Source organism: Cariama cristata, unplaced genomic scaffold, assembly GCF_000690535.1.
Source record: "Cariama cristata isolate BGI_N322 unplaced genomic scaffold, ASM69053v1 scaffold18664, whole genome shotgun sequence".
NCBI lineage: Eukaryota > Metazoa > Chordata > Aves > Cariamiformes > Cariamidae > Cariama > Cariama cristata.
In genome coordinates, this window is record NW_009614893.1 from 13838 (window position 1) to 35069 (window position 21232).

General features: G+C 42.1%; 1 protein-coding gene across 1 annotated transcript in view; it reads left to right on the top strand.

Annotated features, from left to right (window-relative positions):
• Positions 1 to 21232, top strand: part of LOC104156165 (leucine-rich repeat-containing protein 1-like) — a gene marked incomplete at its 3' end in the record, with an annotated part of 54855 nt that overhangs the window by 13356 nt on the left and 20267 nt on the right. Inside the window, exons 4-6 of the mRNA XM_009699603.1 lie at positions 1050 to 1167; positions 14404 to 14482; positions 17703 to 17792. Of these exons, the coding sequence (XP_009697905.1) occupies positions 1050 to 1167; positions 14404 to 14482; positions 17703 to 17792 (287 nt within the window). The remainder of the gene's footprint in view (positions 1 to 1049; positions 1168 to 14403; positions 14483 to 17702; positions 17793 to 21232) is intronic.

Consider the following 21232-nt stretch of genomic DNA (forward strand, 5'->3'; position numbering starts at 1 on the left):
GGCAAAAATGCCTGTGCGCTCAAGGGGCACAAAACTCACTCAAAATTTGAGGAGTCTGGTCAGTTATGGTCAAGATGACTTATATATCAAGTCATTTAATTCTGTACAAATCTTCACCATCTGCAGTCATTGTCATTCAAAGGCCTGCCTGGAAGAGAGGAAAGGTGTGATAAGAGCTCTCCAACTTTCCTAGGGATGCCTACGTCTCGGTAGGGTTTTAATGGCCATTTTGTCTTCTCGTCGCCAACTGCTCCCAGGGCCTGGGGTTGACCTGACTTGTAGGTTGGCCTGTCTCCTTTGACGGTTGTTTTGCCTTGGGGTCTGCCAGACCCTCTGAGCCCAGAGCTGGGAGTCCAGGAAAGTTAGTGTCCTGCCTGCATTGCGTGTCCACAACCTCAGCGTAGAGACAGGGCTGGCTTGGGTTCCTACTCAAACTGGGAAGACCTGGAATTGTGCGTATGCTGCCCAACTTTCATTAGTCCTTCTGAAACTGGGCCACGGAGCAGGAGGTGCATGAGGCTGGAAAGAAAGTCTTCCCATGGGAGGCTGGCTCGGTAACCTAGATGGTTATGGTGCTTGCCGGTGAAGAAGACCTTGGCAGCCCCTCTCTGTGGGTTTTCTGGATCGTCCTTTAGAAGTGTCCCTCTGCATTAACTTCCTAATGAGCCCCGGTGTGTAATTAGGATGCTTTTAATTATGCTGCGGGGTAACCTCACCCCGTTAATGATTTTGAAGCAGGCACTCTGGATTTCACTAGTCTCTGTCTGCTGTGATCTTTAATAGCAAGCTTTACGAATGTTTTTTTTTTTATTCTTAAAATAAATTTTCATTTTAGGTAGAACACAGATTATATTCTGTTCGCATGTGAAAATTAAAGCAAAATGCCCATTCTGATGCAAGTATGAAAGAGGTCTGCATATCGGATTTTAAGCAATAACTTTAATTAGCTCAAATTTTGAAAGCTGCTTTCAGTTATTGCTTATCATTTACCATGCTTTTATTTGAGTTATATGAATATTTTCTGACATGAAATTTTTTCTTTCTTTCAGCCTTTCTTCCAACTTGTGAAGTTACGGAAGCTTGGACTTAGTGATAATGAAATCCAGCGGCTCCCTCCAGAAATAGCGAATTTCATGCAGCTGGTGGAACTTGATTTGTCTCGAAATGGTAAGCTCCGAATGTTAATCTGCTTGATCTATACTGCCCGATGACATGGTCTATAAAACTGGGTTAGTAGGGTTATTCTGGTTCTGTAGTTGCTATCTATGTCCTGCAGAACACTTTCCTGCCTAATTCATGGACTTGTCTGTAGTTCTAGGTGGGGAGGCGGGAAAGAGCACAGGAGAGCAGGTGGTGGAAATACAGTAATAAAATGCTTGACTTGTAGTTCTGCCTTTCTGAAAGCCTGCTTTATTTTCCAGTTTAAAGGATGCTTTACATCCTATTTTTATACACGTATCTGTCGCAATGTTGATTTCTTTCCCGAAGCTCTCTGAAATGCCTAGCATTTAAGAAGGGGAAAAAAAAAGAGGTTGAAAGAAAAAAAGCTCCTTTCTGTCCAAAAAAGGCTGCCTATGGGTTAGAAGTCCAATTCTTTATCTCTGCTCTTCCCTTTACCTGTGATTAGCAAGAGGCAGAGTGCTGGTATTTCTAGTTGTACTTCTGGAAGAAGAATGACTCTGGCATCTGCAGAGAGAAAATCAGAAAAGGATGCTAGGAGAAACTGTCTTGTAAAATGTGTTTTTGGAAACCCCGTGGGTTTATCATTCATTTGTAATGTTTGCTGCTTATACTGTCCTGAACTGTGAGAGAGTGAAAACCTTTTTTTTTTTTTTTTTTTTGATGACCTGGTGAACTTACCAGTTCTGCAGGAAAGAAGTTCAGGGGCTGGTGGGTCACCTTTAAGCAACCTTACGACCCAGTGATCTAGAAACAACGAATCCATGTTACTGAATTAGGGCAACTGTCAGCTATTTTTGCCTCTTTATATGCAGTGGATATGCACAAAATGCTCTCTGAGGTGTGATGGATGGGGTGGGAGACAGCAAGGTTGCATAACCTTGTAAATAAGTGAAGGATGTAACTGAATATTCAAGAGAAGAAATAGCATAACGGGGAGCCTTTTTTTTCTTGATGATTTAACTTCACATTGACCCTTTGCCACTAAAGAATATTCAGTGGCCACTTCACCTTCCTGTAACTATCTGAAATTTGCATCTTTCCTTTATTTGTTTGGTGCTTTTAGTGCCATATTTATATGGTAATATAATTGATGAAGCATAATGAGTCTCCAGGCAGTTGCTGAAAAATTTCTGTGAACCATATAATTTTATGCACATTTGCAAAAGCTTGTAAGAGGAGAAAACCAGAAGAAAACCCCAAACATCTGAGAGACAGAAGAAACACATTAGTTAAAACATTTTAGAAATACATGAGCATTAATTGACAAAATATTTTGGGTACTGAGTTGGGTCCTGTCTGTGGCAGACCTTATCCGAAAGGAACCACTCTGTTGGCTTAGTAATTCTCTTTGCAAATGAATAACGAGCTGCAAAAGAGCTGGTGGATCAGAGCCATGTGAACTCTGGTCAGCCTGACTTGGAAGTTGGCTTGAGAGCTCAACTGTGACGAGAACAGATGGTGTGAACATTTATGGTTGGGTAGATGCATGTGTGTCATTAGAAGTTAGTGCACAGGGAAGTGTTTTCTCTAGTGATGGGTTGGACTAACGCAGGTGGCAAGGAGCAGTTGCTTCCATATATCCAATGTTCAGTGTTAATAGCCCATTTTATTGCATTACTTTCTCTTCTCTGTGGTTCATTGCAGAAGGTGACTGATACTGCTTCCCTCTGCTTAATCATGTCGCAGTTATCGCATGATTTAACTCTTCAAATGAAAAACGCGCCGTGCGAGGTGATGCAGGGGGGGCCATGGCAGAAGATGACTGATGTTACTTTCCACTGTTTGGTTGTGTTATGGTTGTCTCACAGCTCTTCAAATTAAAAGGCAAAAAACACACACCATCTGGGATGCTGCAGGGGGAATTCTCACATAAGATTTTGGAGATGTACAGTATTTTCATTTCTTAGCTTTGTATTTTGAACCCACCTTCCAATATGTCAGATTCTCAACCTGCCAAAGGTTTCTCCTGTTCAGTGGTTTGCACTCCATCAGTTTTTGTTTTCCTAACTACCAAAGTAGTTAGAAAAAAAAATAGGAACTCTTTGTATTCCTTTCAGGCAGAGAAAAACAGTCTAGCTTTTCAAAACGCAGTATGCTGCATGAATAGGAAAGTGTAATGGTGACATCTAAACTTGGGAAATAAGAGTTCATTGTTCTGTGGTTTTTGTTGTTTTAGCTGTCTGGTTCAGTGCACTGATTGCTTTCAGTTCTGGCCTTTCTGTTTCCTCAAGACCTTAAAAACGCAAATATAAATTCATTTAATGTTCTGTGTACAGGAGTAGCCCTTTATATTTTAACCTCTCCTCACAGGAGGAGGAGTAGGAAAGGGTTTTGAATAAACAAAGTACTTCTATTTCCCTGGTAATAAAATGGTAACATGTCTTGCTTTCTCATACTTTCTAATCCTTTGGTCAGCGTATGATCTTTAAAGCTCCATGAGGTGGTGGGTATATCGTGCGGCTGGACGTGGATGCGTTTCCAGGCTGTGGCGGCCAGCCGCGTTTTGTACAGTGATGAAGTTTTGCATCTGGAGGTGGGCTCCTTCCCAGTTCTTCGGAGGTAGCTCTGGATGCCCGTGCAAAGTGGTGTTACATGCTGCGTGAGTAGCCCTAGTTCATAGGCACTCAGGAAAAGTGGACAGGGAAACTATTAAGTGTGGCTTTCTTAAATTCCCAGGTGTTTTAAAATGCCCGAGACATGCTAGTATATGTTAAAAATGTGCTGCATTATTAATCCTTTAAGCAGTTTTTGGTTAATAAGTGAATCTAGAACTACGAAAATCCTTCTAAGTAAAACGCAAAAATCTTCAGCAGATGTAAACTTGATGCTCCTGTGATCTTGGGTGTATGTGGGAGAAGTCTGGGGAGGGTAAGGTGAGAGCCTTGGTGGTGTAGAAGGAGAAGGATTTGAGGAAGGCTAGGAGACATATAATCTTAAACTTTTCCTGGCTTATTTGCATGTTGATGATATTTCTTATTCCTCTGCAAGCCCATGTATTCATGCAGATTTCCTGGGAAGAATCCCCACCGTGCTTTTCTAGTCTGACTGAGGCGGTTATTTGAGCAAAGGTTGAATGGATGAATCAAGGATGGGAATATCAGAGGGCAGGGAAGCTATGCTAAGAAAACAGCGTAGTGATGGTGAACCTGATGAAATAACCTTTGAAGGTTATTTGGCAATGCAGTTTATCTCTACCCCTTGGTCTTAGGTCGTTCAAAAAGCTGATGTACTAGTTCTGAGGCTAAAGAAAACAGACTCGTGAGATTTCAACAGTGGATGCCTGAGCTTTTGAGTTGCTGGCAAAGTGCGTCTGAGCCTTGGAGTGTTCCCTATAGTATCTTCTGAGACAGGTACTCAACTGCTGTCTGTCTGAAACTACCGCTGGTTCCTTCAGACTCCCCCAGCTTGGGTAAATCTTGGGATTTGCACATGACTGGTGAATTCTGCAAGGACACTGGGTCACTGAAGTGTCCTTGCTTGTTGCCCTTGAAGTTTGGGTAGGGCTCCTGTGCTTTGCGTTGAGGTTCAGCGCAAGTCTTTGCTGTACATGGTAGAGGAGAGATTCTGCTCTAGGCACAATCAGAAGCACACATGTGCCATTTGTTTTCCCACAGCACTTGGAGCACTCTCTGGGACAACTCTTAAAAGGCCCCACGCTTCAGAAAAGAAGTGCAATCTCCAAAGGAAGAAAGACGCACTCAAATTTCTACATTTTTTTCCTTGTGCCTTGGCTGGCACTTCTGTACGCTTCCCTCTCTCCCAGAGTCCGTGCAGCTCGTTCGAGATTCCTGGGAATTGAGGCAGGCCGCTGCCTGCGCTGCTCACCCCACAGAGGTTTCCTCCAGTTTCCTCCATTTGTCTTCTGTGCAACCCCTGGAGGCTAAAGTCTTAGAGCTTAGGGCCCTGCCATCCCAGATTCACTAAAATGTTGATGACTTTTCTTGTTCTGTAGCTTCTTCCAGACAGGAGGGGTAATGCATAAAGTTTCTGTACTTAATTTAACGCATGCTGATATTTGGGATTATGTATGTTACATATGTATGCTATGTATGTATGCTGTGTTCTTGCAGATGTGGAGCATTCCTGTCTAGGATCCCTCTTATCTGAGAGGAGGGTTTTTTGTTTGCCTTTGACAAGTATTAAATCCTCCAGATTCTACTGATACGTTTTTGTCATGATATTGCATGCTCCTTAAAATACACTGAAGGTGTTAATTTAATTGTAGTATTTTTATTTTAAAAACATTGGTACAGCCCCCCCCCACTCTTAACAAATGTGGTGTGGAAGTCTGGATTTTTTTTGTTTTGTTCAATGTCCTATACCTTTTCCAACCTTTGACAGATTGTCAGCAGCTCGTTTCATTCTGTTCTTTTAGGATAAGAAGAAAATCACAATGAACTTGCACCACTGGACAGTGGCTTCTGGGTATTAGATACTGGGGTGGCTTTCCTACCCATACCAACTATCCCCCCTGTCCACCCCATTCTTGGATGAAGACTAACCCTCTTGCTTATTTATGTAGGAGACGAGACTCTTGTACTTCTGTGTCGGCCTGCATGTTACCGTCTCTCTGTGAGAGATCCATTACTTTGTGAACTGAGGAGCGATTTTGCTGTGGTGTCTACTGAGGAAATCTGTGTGTGGGCAGATCTTGTTAAGCCGTGTTTGACTCTGCGTGATGCTTGGTACCAAAATCGTAACGTGGTTCTTTACTTTGGTATCCAATAAGAATAATATTCTTTGTTTAATGTGTACTATCGTAGAGGTGGATTCTGGCTACAAGATATATTATTTGCTACCCGTTTCTGTAGTTTCTGGTTAAACTGAGCTTATGACTGTATTGGTAGTAAAGTTGTTCTGGACACAAGTCTCATGACATCAGGATGTTCTCATTCCAAAATCCTCTGACAACACAGTTGCCATGTTACAGCAAATATGCTATCATTTATGCAAAAATAATTACAGATTTCGCAAAAGATAAATATGCTACTTCGGGATTACCCTAACAGCAGAGGTGGTTCCTCAGAACTTACTCCTCAGAGTAGGGAGAGAGCTGCTGCTGTGCAAGGCTGACTGTCTGAGCAGGGTCCAAGATTTTGGAGGTCAGTCTTTGGCAGCTGTAGGCCAGTGTCCCAAAAGCTCCATGACCCTTATTTTTGCCTTTTCCTTGCTTCCAAAATGGATTATGGTTGCAGATTTAGAAACTTTTATTTTGTTTTGTCTTCAGTTACCAGGGTACTTCCGGAAATCAACAGCAGGAGTATTTAACTATTCTACTTTCAGTTGCAGGCAGTTTGATATTACTGCTTTGTTTGAAGTGTTTATTCTCTTTAGCTGCTTTACAACCTAGTTAAAAGTCTCTTTAGAGATCTTAGTCATCCTCAGGACACTGCATTCATTGTGTATTGCGTGATAGGTACATTTTATTCAACAAGTCATATAAAGCTTCCTTAGAAGGCCGGGAGAGCACGCGGCAGCTGACCTGCAGAACATCAGTCCGTGCCAGTGACAAGTGGTGTGTGGTCTTTGCTTCACTCTGGGGGTCTTCAGCTCACTTGTTTGTATCAGTGCATGCACACCAATGCTTTCCCTTTTTAATTGAGCGATCTGCTCCTCCAGACATACCTGTCATCCGAACTGTAGGATTACTCCCTTCTGCCCGCAAAGTGGGTAAGTGTTCTCCTTTTCCTCTCCCCCACAGAAAGCAGGATAAACAGTGTTTTCAAACTAGAAATACTGACAGAGGAAAAGCTTGAACACTTGTTTCATAGAATCATTAAAAGGTTTGGGTTAGAAAGGACCTTAAAGCCCATCCAGCTCCAACCCCCCTGCCGTGGGCAGGGACACCTCCCACCAGACCAGGTTGCTCACAGCCCCATCCAACCTGGCCTTGAACACTCCCAGGGATGGGGCAGCCACAGCTTCTCTGGGCAACCTCTGCCACTGCCTCACCACCCTCACCAGGAAGAATTTCTTCCTCATAGCTCATCTGAATCTTCCCTCTTCCAGTTTAAAGCCATTGCCCCTTGTCCTGTCACTCCATGCCCTTGTAAAAAGTCCCTCCCCAGCTTTCTTGTCGGCCCCTTTAGGTACTGGAAGGCTGCTCTAAGGTCTGCCCAGAGCCTTCTCTTCTCCAGGCTGAACAACCCCAACTCTCTCAGCCTGTCCTCACAGCAGAGGTGCTCCAGCCCTCGGATCATCTCTGTGGCCTCCTCTGGACTCGCTCCAACAGGTCCGTGTCCTTCTTGTGTTGGGGGCCCCAGAGCTGAAGACAGTTTCAGTTCAGCCTGGGCTGGTGACCCGGCTGTTTTACAGTGAGGACATAAGCGAACTGCACAGAAGTGCTCTAAGTCTTCTGATCCTGTCCTGCGGCCCCACACGAGCTCTGCTCTCTCATCTGACAGCTGCTGCCTTTTGCCCTGTGCTCCCACCTTAGCTCTTGCTGTCCACCTCTGCTTCACTTCCACAGAGCAGCTGAGCAGAGACCTGCTCTCTGAGGTCCTCCTCTTCTCTGCCTGCCACCGGCTGCCCTGACACAAATGTGCTGGTACAAGTCTGGTGGTAAAGTGCAAAACCCAGAATGCTGAGAAATAAATGTGAATTGACACTTTTTTCCTCAGTGGATGAGGGAAAAAATAAAAGAAGCCAGCAAGCTGTGCTGTGAGGCAGCATAGTTGGCAAATGCATCTTTTTTGTTAACATATGCAACTGCTGGAGGTTGGTTGGTTGCCTTCTGAACTGATTTGTGTCCAGGTGAGCACTTATGGACAAATAAGAATTGCTCTTCTACTCCTGCGTGGACACCTCTTACCTGGTGCAGGAAAGCATCCTGTGAATGCTCTCACTGCGACCTGGTTGTGAACACCTGAAAGCTGTGGGACGTCCCACCAGAGACTACTGTGGTTTGTCTGGTGGTAGATCACCACTTAAGAGATGATCTTAAGCTTTAGCCTGAGTCAGGCCAGTGACTGGTTTTTAGTTTTAGGGTGTTGTTTTTTTTTTTTGGGGGGGGGGGGGGGAGGGCGTGTTGGTTTTTTTTTGTGCTAATGAAAGCAAAGCTCCCTTGTTGCAGACTTGGAGATAACAGAATTTTTCACTCCTTTAAATGGTTGTTTGCTAGCAGCTGTGTTGGGTGGTTGGGGTATATTTTTTTGTTTGTTTTTCTGACACATCTAATTTCTAGTGACATATTTTCTTTATATTATCTCCCATCCCTCCCTTAGGGTTCGTTTAAAACCTATGCTTAAAAAACATTGTCATCTTCATGTCTTACACATGAAGTTCAGGGATCGATGTACAAAGCAGTGTACTGGGGAAGAAAAAAACACATGCTGCAGATTGCTTTTAGATTCTGGAGCCCTGCAGAATCCCACAGAGGTTGAAATTCTTGCTCATTTTGAAGAAGTGATGTAAAAGTTGGAATTGGTGAATCTGTGTTACTAAAATGAATTTGATGTTGATAAGTTGGAGGAGGAGGAGAACTTTGTATGCAGCGGGAGAAGTAAGGTGAGAGAGAAAAGCCTGGACCTCATGGCTGAGCAGGGCACATCAGGGAGGGGAAGGAAGAAGCAGCAAGTGCTGACTGTGGTTGGGAAAGAGAAGATAAGTGAAATATTGTGATGGAATAATCTAAGTAGAGAAATTTAGAAGATGTTGTTTTAAAATGGATTACAGAAAAGTGGATTTTTTCATCATGGTATATTCTGCCAGATTTAACTATTTCTTCTAAGGAAATTTTGCTAATGTACTTACGTGCACATCCAGTGGCAGTATCTGGCTTCATCCAAATTCAAGAGAAGGCAATGGATTTTGAAGGTGTTCTTTGTTTATGTTTTTTGGGGGAGTGGTTTTGTTTGGTTTTTTGTTTTCTTTTAGTGAGTTTTTTGGGGGTTTTTTGTTGTTGTTTTTTTTTTTTTTTAAAAGCAGGAGGACAAGTTGGAGACAGAAACCTTTGGCCCGCTGAAGTATCAGCTAAAGTGTTAAACATCAGGCAATCCGTATGGGAGTGACATAAAAGAAATACTTCATTCCCTGGATAACCTAGATTAGAGATCATAAAATGGCAATCTGCAAACAGGCGTTGTTAGTTCTTGTATCCACAGAGTTGCTTGGGGTTTGGTTTCTCTTTTGTTAAGAAGGTTAGATGTCATGACTATGAAGTTACTGAAAAATTAATCCAATAAATCTGTAACTTTTCTGTTAAGATACTTAATACACTTTCTGCAATCCACGGCTTCATAGGTAGAATACTATTTTTTACGTTTGGTTTTTTTCTGGCTTCTCAGACTAAAAGTATTTAATTCCTGCTAGCCTTGAGGTCCAAGATGGAAATCCTTACAAAAATGTCTCCTAGCCTTGGTTAACTCTTCATTGGCATATATCATTGAAAAGGTAGAAGACCTAAATTCCTTGTGTTGAACTCGGACTCTTCCACTTAATTCACCAGGAACTATTGTTTCCTTGTGATCTGATCGTTCAGCTTCCTGCCACCGCCCTACGCCAAAAATTTCAGTTTACGACTCCTGATTCTCTATTACTCCATCGTCCTGCAGCTGAGGAGGACAAGCTGTTAATTGTCCACATGTTATGCATTCAAAACCCAGCTTGTTTTTATGTTCCTGCACAGTTTTATTTCAAGTAACGTGTGTAATAGCTATGTATCCATGAAATGCAGTTTTGTGAGTATCTTTTTTCTCTGCTCCTGTATCCGGAAGCAACGAGGAGGAATGAGATGCTTACCTCGCTTCAGTTTCTGGTTAATTATACAGTAAGGGATTTAGTTGAGAAACCCCAGCCTGAACCTGTTTGTGAATTTTCCTTAAAGCTGCAAAGACAGGTCTTAAAAGAGCCCTCTCTCTTGTATTTTGTATATCCTCAGCCTCACACTGTGAAGAGGAAAATATTACAACCTGTACAAGAGCTGCTTTATCTCAATAGACTTGGCAAGAGGCGCGTGACTCCTGTCACATTGTGCCCCAGAAATTGTAGTGCTTTACCTAAATAGGTAATTGATGACTTCAGCCTTCAGGGGCTAGTAGCAAAACCTTCTGTTTTTTAGAAAAAAAGAAACCTGGCAGATCATTGTATGTGTCATGATCTTCATGTGGAAATGGAGGGAGAGGATGAGCAACATTCCTGCATCCCTTCCCCCTGCAGAGACAGAACTTCTGGGAGCTGCAGTTGGCTGCTTTGGGGAGGGTGGAGGGATGTGGTGGTGGCAGCGTCTGCGAGACCATGGCCTACTCGAGTGGGCTCTCCAGTGGGAGAGCCCCTTCGCAAAGACAAACCAATATTTGCGGCACAAATTCCTTCTTGCAAGGTGTTTGACTGAGTGTTTGGAAGGTGGAGTAGGTGGAGAGCAAGGCTGGAGAGCTTTCCCAAGGGCAGGCTCCTCAGAGAGCCTTGTGAGGTGGTGGGTGGCACAGAGGAACCTCCGTGGAAGTGTGAAGAGAACCTTTAGGCTCCTGATTCACTGGAGCACTGCAGTGCTTAATGCTTCAATGGACCTTTTGTGCGTATGTTGATATACTGTAGCGGATAGTGTATATTATGTATGTGAGAAGAGGTGGGGGGAAAAAGTCTTCTGTGTGTTGAGTTGGATGGATGAGATCTGGTTCACTCCTGGTTGTCCCTCTCCTGAGGGACAAAGCTGCATGGATTTATAGTCCTTGAGTCTGGAATGGGCTTCCTGGGTATACATTTGGTGTAAACTAATCAACCACTGAAAACATTTATGAATTACTAATCACTGAGCAGTTAAGGTGTTTGCCTGTGTTGTATATACCTGGTGTGGACCTTCCGCTGTGACCATCTAGATCAGGGCTTTTCAGTTGACTTTTGCTGGGCTGTGTGCGGTGTGCCAACTCCAGTGCTCCATGTCGCCTTCATGGTAGTTGGGCCCTGAAAGGCTCTTGGATGTTGTAAACTCTCCTTCAGGAATGGGGTGCATCTCTCATGTCTGAGACTTCTGTAAAATTCTGAAAATACTTTTTACTTTGAGCTAGAGTTCACTGTTTGAGTAGCTCTGGTCTGGTGTCCCTGTCACAGCCTAGGATCTTCCTGGGCTTTGCTGTCTTGATATTCAGTAGGTATTGGAAATTGTATTCACTATTGCAGAATGCATAAAGGGTGCTGGCCGTGTAGCCGTTGGATATGAAAAAGAAATATTATCAGTTCTTGAAATTCAGTATAAAATGCTATAAAACTGTACCATAGAAAAGATTTTATCAGTTTAAAAAGAAGATTGTCTTCTCCCCCTGCCCTCCCAGCCATCAGAAGAAGGAAAATGGGGGAATGGGGATTGAGAGATGTAGCTGTTGTAAAAATCTTTAAAAAGATTGGCACCGAACAAAAGGATTTTTAGACGTAATTTTCTCATTCAGACAGTACAGAATTCCCTTGTGTCAAACTTACCTCTTAAGTCACTTGTACCGGGCTTGCTAGATCGTTAGCAAATTCTTGTGCAAACTAGAACAATAAACATCTGAAGAGGTATTTTGAAGCGGAGGAGGGGGAAATATGCCCTCTTACATACATGACTGCCAAGCGTGATTTTCATCCACTTCAGCTGGCACGACTTCTTTTTGCTGGCAGTGTATTTGCATTGTCAGACGTCACAGGGCTTATGCTTGGTTTATGGCTTTATTATTAGCAATGCTGCACAATCTGTGTTCCAGAACATCTGGGGCACCCTGTAAATGTAGAGCATTCGTCAGTGTGTAGCATTAGAAGAATCCTAGATATTTAAGTAGGATTTGAGCTGGTTATCCAGCAGCGGCAAGAAAAGCGTTCAACCTTCCTGCTGCTGCTATGGGCCGAGATGTACATGGTCATGTCTGTAATGAAATTGAGGAGTCAACAGTAGTGGTGGAAGATGCTTAATCCATCAAGAGACAAAAGGACTTCTTTATAATTTTAACATCCTCTGTTGCATTTCAGTTGATTATGTCAGCGCTTCTATTACAGACCATCATCTTCTCTACTGTAATTAACACTGCAGTTTTTTTGTCGTATGCTGAAATGCTCCTTGCCTTTTCTCTTCGAAGTTGATTCATTCAATGCAATGTTACAGTAGTCTTCACCTGTAGTGATAAAAGTGTCTTCTCATAACTTGGTTGTGTTTTGCCTGAGAAATCTTTTTAAGATGCCTTGCAATTAAAACTAGTTATATTTCAACCTTGTTGCACTTACTAAATGTGTAATGATCCTCAGTTGAGAGAGTGGCACTGAATTTTTGTCTGTCCTATGTTCAGTTAGGTGGGGGAGAAAAATGAATAGTGAAAGTATCAATGGGGAGAGGGAAATGCACTTTACGTGCAAAAACCCCATAGAAATGGGATTTCCCTTCCTTTACTCGTGTCTGTTACCATTTGTTACTGAAGATTTTTGCTCATGTAGTGACTTCATAATCTGAAATACCTAGGCTGGGAAAGCACATTTCATTTTCAAACCAGATTTAGTTGTTTGCAAATGCGTCCGAACTATAAGCAGTGCCTATTCTGTCTTATTTCAGGTAGTATCTTTTATTGGAGTCATTTTTACTTAACTCAGATACTTGTTGGCTTTTACAGATGATACCTAAGACTTGTAACAGAAAAAGCTTATCAAAATAGTTTTACTGAGAGGGCATATCTTCTGGTTTTCACACTCCATAGTACAGAAGTAGAAGAGAAATTATTTGCAGTATGGCCATGAAACCACACATTGGTGGAGGAAATCAGTAGCATGATTAGTTTCAGAAACATTGCTATCAGGATTTAAGTTTTTCTTCTGCTTTATATGTTTCATTTTTGTGTGTGTGTGTATATATATATATATTCCCCCACCCCTCACCCCCCCAACCAATTAGGCTAGTTACTTCTACTTGAGCTTTGATTTTTACTGGTGTGGTGGGGTTTGTTTTTTTGCTTTTTGGGTTTTTTTTAATTATCTGGGAGAATGATTCAGAAAGAAAAGTGTGTATCTGTATATGAAAGGGTTGTGTGTGTACATATATGCATGTATAAAAGTTGTGGACACTGGCTTGGTTGCAAAGAAATGAGTTATTTTGAGTCCTCAGAAGATTTGAAATAGTGATGTCTCTTTCAGGACTTTTCCAGCTAGTTATCCAGGGAAGGATGGTATGACAATGAGATGTTGGATGACACATTTTTTTACTTGCTGCTGGTTAGCTGAGCTCAATGTCAGTGTTTGTCGTTGCTGTAATGCAAGGTAGAAGTAATTTGAGTGCATGTGGGGCCTCTGTCGTCAATAATCCTGTAGTAAAAATTCAGTCTTGTACAGGCAGCATTCAATCATGGAATGCGTAAAACCATCAGCTTGGAAAAAATGTGGAAACAGAAGTCTGATTTTTATAAGATTTGCCTTTTTTCTTTTTGAATTCTTTTCAAACAGAGTCATAAAAATCTAAGTTGTTGAACAAGGAAACCAAACATGTTTGTTCCATTTTTGCTGGATTGCAATGACAGTAAACAAGGCTGTACACAGAGGACCCACAGCTTGTTCACGCACATACAACTTGATGTAAGAGGGCGAGAAGACAATTTTATTTTTAAGACAGCATGCTTAACTTCACTAGGTAAATGTGTTATGTTGAAGATACTTGAAAACAAAAACTGTTTTCACATACCAATATCTCAAATTACTTTTTGGCAATCTGAAATGGTGTACTAGCACTTAGTTGGGACCTGTCAATCTGAATAATGTTTTCAAATCACCTGGCTTTAGTGTGAGGAAGGCTGGTTCTGCTCCCATGGGTGTATGTTATAGGTGGAGAGACTTGCACATTCTCTTCCTCCTTCTCTTATTTTCCCTCCCCATGTACTTTCTGCCAGCACAGACTGTAGGTGTGTATTGATCAAATTACAAAAGCTTCAGATTTTAATTGTTTCTTTAGGACAGTTCTAGCACACAGAGAATCTGGTTTTGATGGGCAGAGGCTGATAAAGATCAGTCCAAGGACAGGTGAGTGATCTAGGATCAAGAAGACGAGTGTGGAGCAGGAGGGGGAAATGGGATGTGAAAAAGCACAAGATGGATGTGCCACGATAGCCATGTATTTGGATGTGATGCAGTCTTGCGTGTTGAAATGTCTTGAAAGATACCAAGATAACTCCTTGCAGTAGCAAGTTACTGAATGTAATGAGGCAATAATTTCAGCGTAGATGCAGTACAGTTGTTGACAATTTTTTTTTTCCCTTTTTTTTTTTTTTTCTTCTGCAGATATTCCTGAAATACCAGAAAGCATCTCATTCTGCAGAGCACTACAGGTAGCAGATTTCAGTGGGAATCCACTGACTAGGTAACTTCCACCTTCTTCATAGTACTTGCCATTCCAGAATTACAATCTTGCTGTAACAATAACAATTTTAAATAAGCCCTTAAAAATTGTGATCTAGGATCTCTATGAAATCTTGCCAACAGTGTCTGTCTCCGGCAGGGACTGCGGCAAAAGTTCAAATTTAAAAAGCGATGTGCATCTTTCCTGGGAGGGGATGAAATTTGTTAGCCAACCAGGAAAAATGTAAATCTGATTGTCTCTTAAGTAATTTTCATTCCTCTTCTTAAATGCATAGGAAAACCCTCCTCATACTTGGGAGAGATAAGGCAGTGGTTAGCACAAATGCATTGGCACAAACCCAGGTGCCTGACGATTTGGAATAGACTTTAGGTCAGCTGCTGCAGATAATGGCTTTTACTAATGATTAAAGCTTGGACTAGCGTTTCATCACCCTCCCATCAATTGGGACACAGTGACATGCAGTAACACGTAGCAAAAATGCACTGCGTATGTCAGTGGCTGCTACGGCTGCTCCCAGTCTGCGTTCTGGTGAGCTGGGCTTTGGGGATTACGCGCACTTTTAGTATAGAAGAGGAGTTTTGTTTACATTTCTCTGTTCCGTTTGCTGAAGAATTTGGAATTTATCTAGTGAAATGAGGCTGGAGATAGCAAGGAAGAGATGATCGGCTAGTTAAGGGCTTTGAATACTATTTGGAGAACTGTTTCCTAAACCAGCCTGTACTACAGAGCTCCTTTGTGATGCTGTGCAAGTCACATAAGCCAGAGTATTCATGGTGGGCGCTCACCGACCTGCTTTGCTTTACATGGAGATGGGCTGGGAATACTTACACGATTAGCTGGCTGGCTGGGGTGCAGGAGTGCTGACAAACAGGAGAGTGTCTGTAATATCTTAAGCCGCCCCAGTGGTTTTGCAAGACAGCTTCTCCCACGTGTGCAGCTGAGATTCTTCAGAAGTGCTCTTTGCATATTGCCCATAGTGCGTCCTAAGTTCTCTGGAAAGTCAAATCTCTGAGCATTAAAGGGACACTTGTGATCTTAATCCATGTGCCTCTGTAGCCCATTTATACAGCGAGGATAATAATACCACAAAAATCCAGTAGAGCAAACTGAGGCTGAACTGATGTTTAGATACGCAAGTGGTGAGGGTCACCGAACAGCTTTTTCCCAGGCATCAGTGTCCAGTACAGAAAGCTCAGAGCTGCATCTCGTGGTGTTGAAATCAAAATTATCTGTAGTAGTGTGCTGAATAAGGTCTGGGGCCCAAGTAACATGTAGTAGTTAGATGTAGTAGTTGTAACGCACAGCTACAGCTGAGTGAAGTTAACAAAAGAGTTGAAAGGCGGATTGAAGTAGATCTCATAACTCTTTGTTGACAGTTTAAGGGAATTTTAAAAATTCTTGATAACATGACTCCAAAGTGTATGTGTGTCCTGGAAAACATCACTCCAAGCAGTTTACTAAATTAGAAAACGCAGATACTAGAAGCTGTTTGCACACGATTGCCAGGTATTTTCTGTGATGAGATCCAGAATTTCAGTTTTGCCTGTGTAACAGCATGTAGGTTTTGACACTGGTTTGCTCAGGCAGAGTGGGAAAGTCTAGTAGTGATATCCTTTTCTGTGTGATAGCTTGGAACTTTTTTCAGCCATTGATTCTTGTCCTTATTTCCTCTAAGCTTAAAAGCCAGTCGGAGATCTTCCCAATCAGTGTCCAACCGCTAATATACAGTATGTTGCCTCATTGTCAAACTTAATCATTGATGAACCTGCAGCATTAAAAGTGGCTGGCAGACCATTTTTCCAGGTGTTTTCAGATTATTTCAGGTTTATATTAATAAAAAGCAGGCACATTTATTGTAGCGTAACCTGGAAGTCCACTATATGCTCTAGATAGGATAGAATAGTTCTAGTTGGAAGGGACCTACAACAATCATCTAGTCCAATTACCTGTCCACTTCAGGGCTTACCAAAATATAATCAGACCATTTAACTCCAGTTTTAAACCTGTTAGAGCCTAAATGGTAATGATTAGTTAACAGTGCAGTGCACATTTTAGAGATATTGAGCATGTTCCGTTAATAAGGTCCAGAAAATGACAGAGCAGTGTAGAGTTGAGCACACGAAAAGCTCCCCCTTCTCCCCATTGTAATTTGACTTTTTCCCTTTCCCCATCGTGCACAGTCATATTTTTCTGTAGGTGTGAGTCTCCTTTTGGCTACTTGCCTGCAGGTCATACCACGTGCCTTGAGCTGGGAGATGGGGAGAGCAGGAACCAAACCAAAAGCTACAGCTTGAACTTAGATTGCATGCTGAGCAGAAGTCAGGTGGCTGAACCAGGGGCTTCTCCTCCTCTACCTCATTGCCTATTTTATCCCACCCTGTCTCCGGTGCAACTACCAACTGAGCTGCTTGGTGCAACCTGGTACAGGAATCCACCCGTATGAGGGAAGGGGAAGCGAAGCCTTGCGGAAGACTGGCTGGGTGATGGACCCAAAGGCTTTGGGAATTTTGGGAGTGTTTTCCATATGGCTGCATTTTATAGTGTAAGAAGGGAGGGATTACATGCTGTTGTGTTGTGACCCAGTACACGTGAAATGCTGTAACAGGGGAACGTTGTCTTCATAATGAATAGGCTGTTTCTTCAAAAAGCAGCAATTGAAGAGCAGCCTAGTCGCTAATATGGAATGGCCATGCTGTAAGCATGTATGCAACAGAAGCCTGAAATAAAATAATTTGTTTAATGATTTTACCATCTAGGTGATACAGGAAAATAATAGTTTTTGGGGTTTTGTTGGTTTTTGGTTTTTTTTTAATATGTTTGATTTTTTTTTTAGATTTCTTAAAATGCTTAAAATGTTCTCAAGCCCTATAGCTTTTTAAAGTTGCAAATTAGGGGCAGGGAAGAGAGGGCCTAGGAGACAGGGATGTTACCTGTTCTTTGACACAGAAGAAAATTTTAAGTCTCTAAGTCATGTTTTGGGTTTGGTTTTTTTGTTGTTGTTGTTTTTGTGGGTTTTTTTGGGTTTTGTTTTTTTTTTTTTTGTCTTACTGTGATCGTTAGAATTTTCTGAGAGTCATGCTGGAGTCTGCACATGCCTTCCTCTGTGTGTATTTGCTAAATAGACTCTTGTTTTCCACTACATGTTCTCTTTTCCAGTATGTATTACATGAATGTGAATACTTCTGCTGGCAGTCCTTGATTTGAATTAATATCTCCATAGGTTGCCCGAAAGTTTTCCTGAATTACAGAATCTAACGTGTCTTTCAGTAAATGACATCTCTCTGCAAGCACTACCTGAAAACATTGGGAAGTAAGTTTTTTGTACTTTATTACTATCTTAATTTATATTCTCTTTATTGTTATGCCTATTGTATAAATGACTTGCATGATTGTATGTAATATGAAGTTATTTACAGGTCTGCACTTATTTTTTTTATATTCTTTCCAGTCTGAGGGGTCTGTTTAAGAAAAAACCCTTTGTGTTTTCACTTGGCATTAGCAGACTAATGCAGAATCTTAAGCATATGTGTGCATGTTTTGACTCTGTTCTCCCAGATTTGGAGTAACTGGGAATTTTAGGTAAAAAATTAAATAGGTGTTTTGTGATGCAGATCTGACCTTTTGCTTTCTTTCATTGTAGCAGACAGGTGAACATGTGAGATGGCTTGCAGCTTAGCCCAAAACCAGACAATTGTTGGCACAAGAACGGTTAGGTCAAAACTGGCTGTGATCAGGATGGAAATTAGAAGGTTCCTAACTATAAGAGCAGTCTGGTTGTGAAAAAAAAATAAACCTCCAGTGGGAGTTGTGGAGATGAAAACTCACGGAACAGCTCTTAAGATGAAATTTGATAAGCTTTTAAGATATGTTTATTAACTCTGGAAAATAGAGCAGAGTTGCAAGGACAGACTTCCAAAGCGGAGACATGTGGAAAGTAAAGTGAACGTTGTTTATCTGTCTCATTTCGACTGAAATGAACATCCATGCTTGCAGAGAGGAGGTGTCTCTCCTCTTAGTGGAGAGAAGGGTATCTCCTCCAGTTTGAAGGAGAAGAGGTAATTCCATTTCTCCTCACCTGAATATGTGAGAATGCCTGTGCTGGTTCAGATCAAAGGCTCATCAGGCCCGGCTTCCTACTGCAGTTGCAGTAAGTAGATGCCTTGTGAGGATTAAGAAGAAAAGTGTGTGTTTGACTGTTCCTCTTTCCATCCCCTCACTGTTTCTGGTTCAGAGGATTTCCTGAGCTTTGGATTTTGGTTTGTCTAACTGGTAGCCTATAATGAATCTCTCTTCCCTGTACTGGTCCAGTTTCTCCTTGAGCTCATGTAGACGTCTTTAGTATTCTCCCCTGGGGAATAGCTGCACGCGTTTAGTACCCATTGCATGGGTTTATTGTCGGGTTTTTTTGAGCCTGGCTCTACCTACCTTCCTTGTGATCCCTGGTATTGGGAGAGGTAGTGAGCAGCTGATCCCTATGTGCTTGGTCTGCTGTTGATGTCTTTGTAGTTTTCTACCGTATCCCCAGGTGCTTTTTTCCAGGCTGAAGAGTCTAACTTGCTATTCCAGCTTCAGGAATAGTCTTCACACAACTTAAGATATCTGTGCTTTAACTCAGAAAAGTTACAGTTTGTTACCTTTGCTGGGAAACATACCATTTTAGAGAACTGGAAATTTCTTGCAGCCCCTGATTGTTCTTGATCTTTTTTTTCCTTGCCCCAACTCCCCCCCCCTCCTTTTTTTTTTTGGATTGTTAATCTGCACCTGCCTTTGTGGTTACCTTTCCCATACTGTTGTTCTAAGTAAGTTGCCGTGTACTGAATCACTTCCATCTTTCTTCAGAAAGATACGGTAACTCTGGTGTTGAGTCATGAGTATCAGTAGAGGCCTATAAATCTTGAACATCCTTTCACAGAGTTGAATATTTCTAACATGGATTCTTTGGGGTGTCAGCATGGTCCCTAACAGTAAAACTCAAGTGTTTGTAAACAGAGGAGTCCTCCAGAAGGGATCTTATTTTTAAGAGCTCCTGCAATGTAGTCAAGTTCAGACCGGCATTGCTTTAGCCACTTCCCATGGGTACAGAAGCTGTCAGCTGGCACTGCTCCAGCGGCAACAGAAGCGGAAAATGTCTTTTGAAACCTTCCACAAGCACTAACAGGTACAGCTAATGTGCGCCCAATTGCTGTGGCAAAATCTTACCCCAAAATTGCATGGGCCGGGGCTTTTGTGGCATTCTTCCTTTTCTGTAAAAGTTCACAAAACTTTTCATACAGTTTCTCACAGCACTGACAGCTCAGAACAGGCTTGTTCAGACTTTGCGGTTACTGAAAACCAAGGCCAAAAATTTGGGATCCTGCCTGATTCTGAAAATGAATACAAGAAACATGACAAGCTGAAACGATTCCCAAAGCATGAGGTGGACTGCTGCTTTGCAGACAGTAGCTAGAGAAAGGTTGCTGGCTTCCCTGGGAGGTCACTGGTTGCGGTGGCTCTGCCTTCTTGCTTGTCTTTTGCCTGTCGTTTGGGAGTGTGAGTGGTGACAGCCTCTGTTTTAGAGCAAATGAAACAACTTCGGTTAAAATGGGGATACCTAACATTTTGTAGAGATGTCAATGTGTGCAGCTGTGCAAGAATAAAGGTAAAAATTTGCCTACTATTGATCCTAAGCAGTCCAAGGAAGTGCTGTGATGCGATTTCAGCCTTAGGTGAGCTGTTGCAGAACAGAGCAGGATGACCTGTCCTCCCTCAAAGTCTGTATCTGATTCCAGATATTGAAGCTAAAATCCAGGGGTCTTCACTTGCTCTAGGAAAGAACCATATGCTTGTCCTGGTGGGCTTGGTGAGTTCTCTTGGAGGGCTGGACTTTTGTTCAAGTCTGACAGGCATGCGTTGTTCTGGGAAGTACTCCCAGGTTAGCTATCTAGAATATGAATATTATATTTTTAGAAAAACACTTTAATCTCATTAGTAGAAATTTCTGCTCTTAGATTTATGCTTAAAGAAGCAGACACAAATGTGTGGGGCTGTTGTCTTTGGCTCATCAGGTGTTCACGATAGGTGGGAATATGGCAGTTGGGAAGTGGACGGTAAGCTTGGGCTAAAGATGCATGCTTTCCAACTCAGAAGAATACTAATGTAACATGAGGGGAAACTCATGGGATGTCCATCCAAAATGTACCTGTTCCTGAAGTCTGTTGGGGAATGTCTTGGCGACAGAGAGAAAGGGATCCTGTCTGGTTCCAGTTGGAAATTATTGAGAGGTCTTGTTTGTAGCCAATTAGAACTTCAACCTGAGGTCCTTATGGGTCACTTAACCTCTGAGAGTGAATTTTATCAAATTTTTAGCATTAGATCTATAAGTAATTTTTTTTGAGTCTGGCCACCAACAAGTGCAGCTTTCCTTTTTTAGTTCACAAAATTGTCATCATTTATTGCTAGTGAATTTGATGGTGCAGCTCACCGCCTTGTGTTTGGTAAAAACAGTGAAATGCTCTGTGGCTTCTCTAAAGGTTACCTGCTTGTGCTCTTCTTTTCCTTCTCTGTTCTTTTCCATCTGCACTTTCTGGGACCCAAAAAATGGTACTAATTAGAAAGTAAGTAGTACTAATCTTGTCTTTCTGGCTTAAGAGACTAAGTAAGGCTTTAAAAGGGGTTTGGATGTGTTTGCAGATGCCTTACTGGAGTTTCTCTGTGCTTTGGATAATAATCCATGGTGTTATTTGATGGAATAGACTGGACCTATGTGCTTTG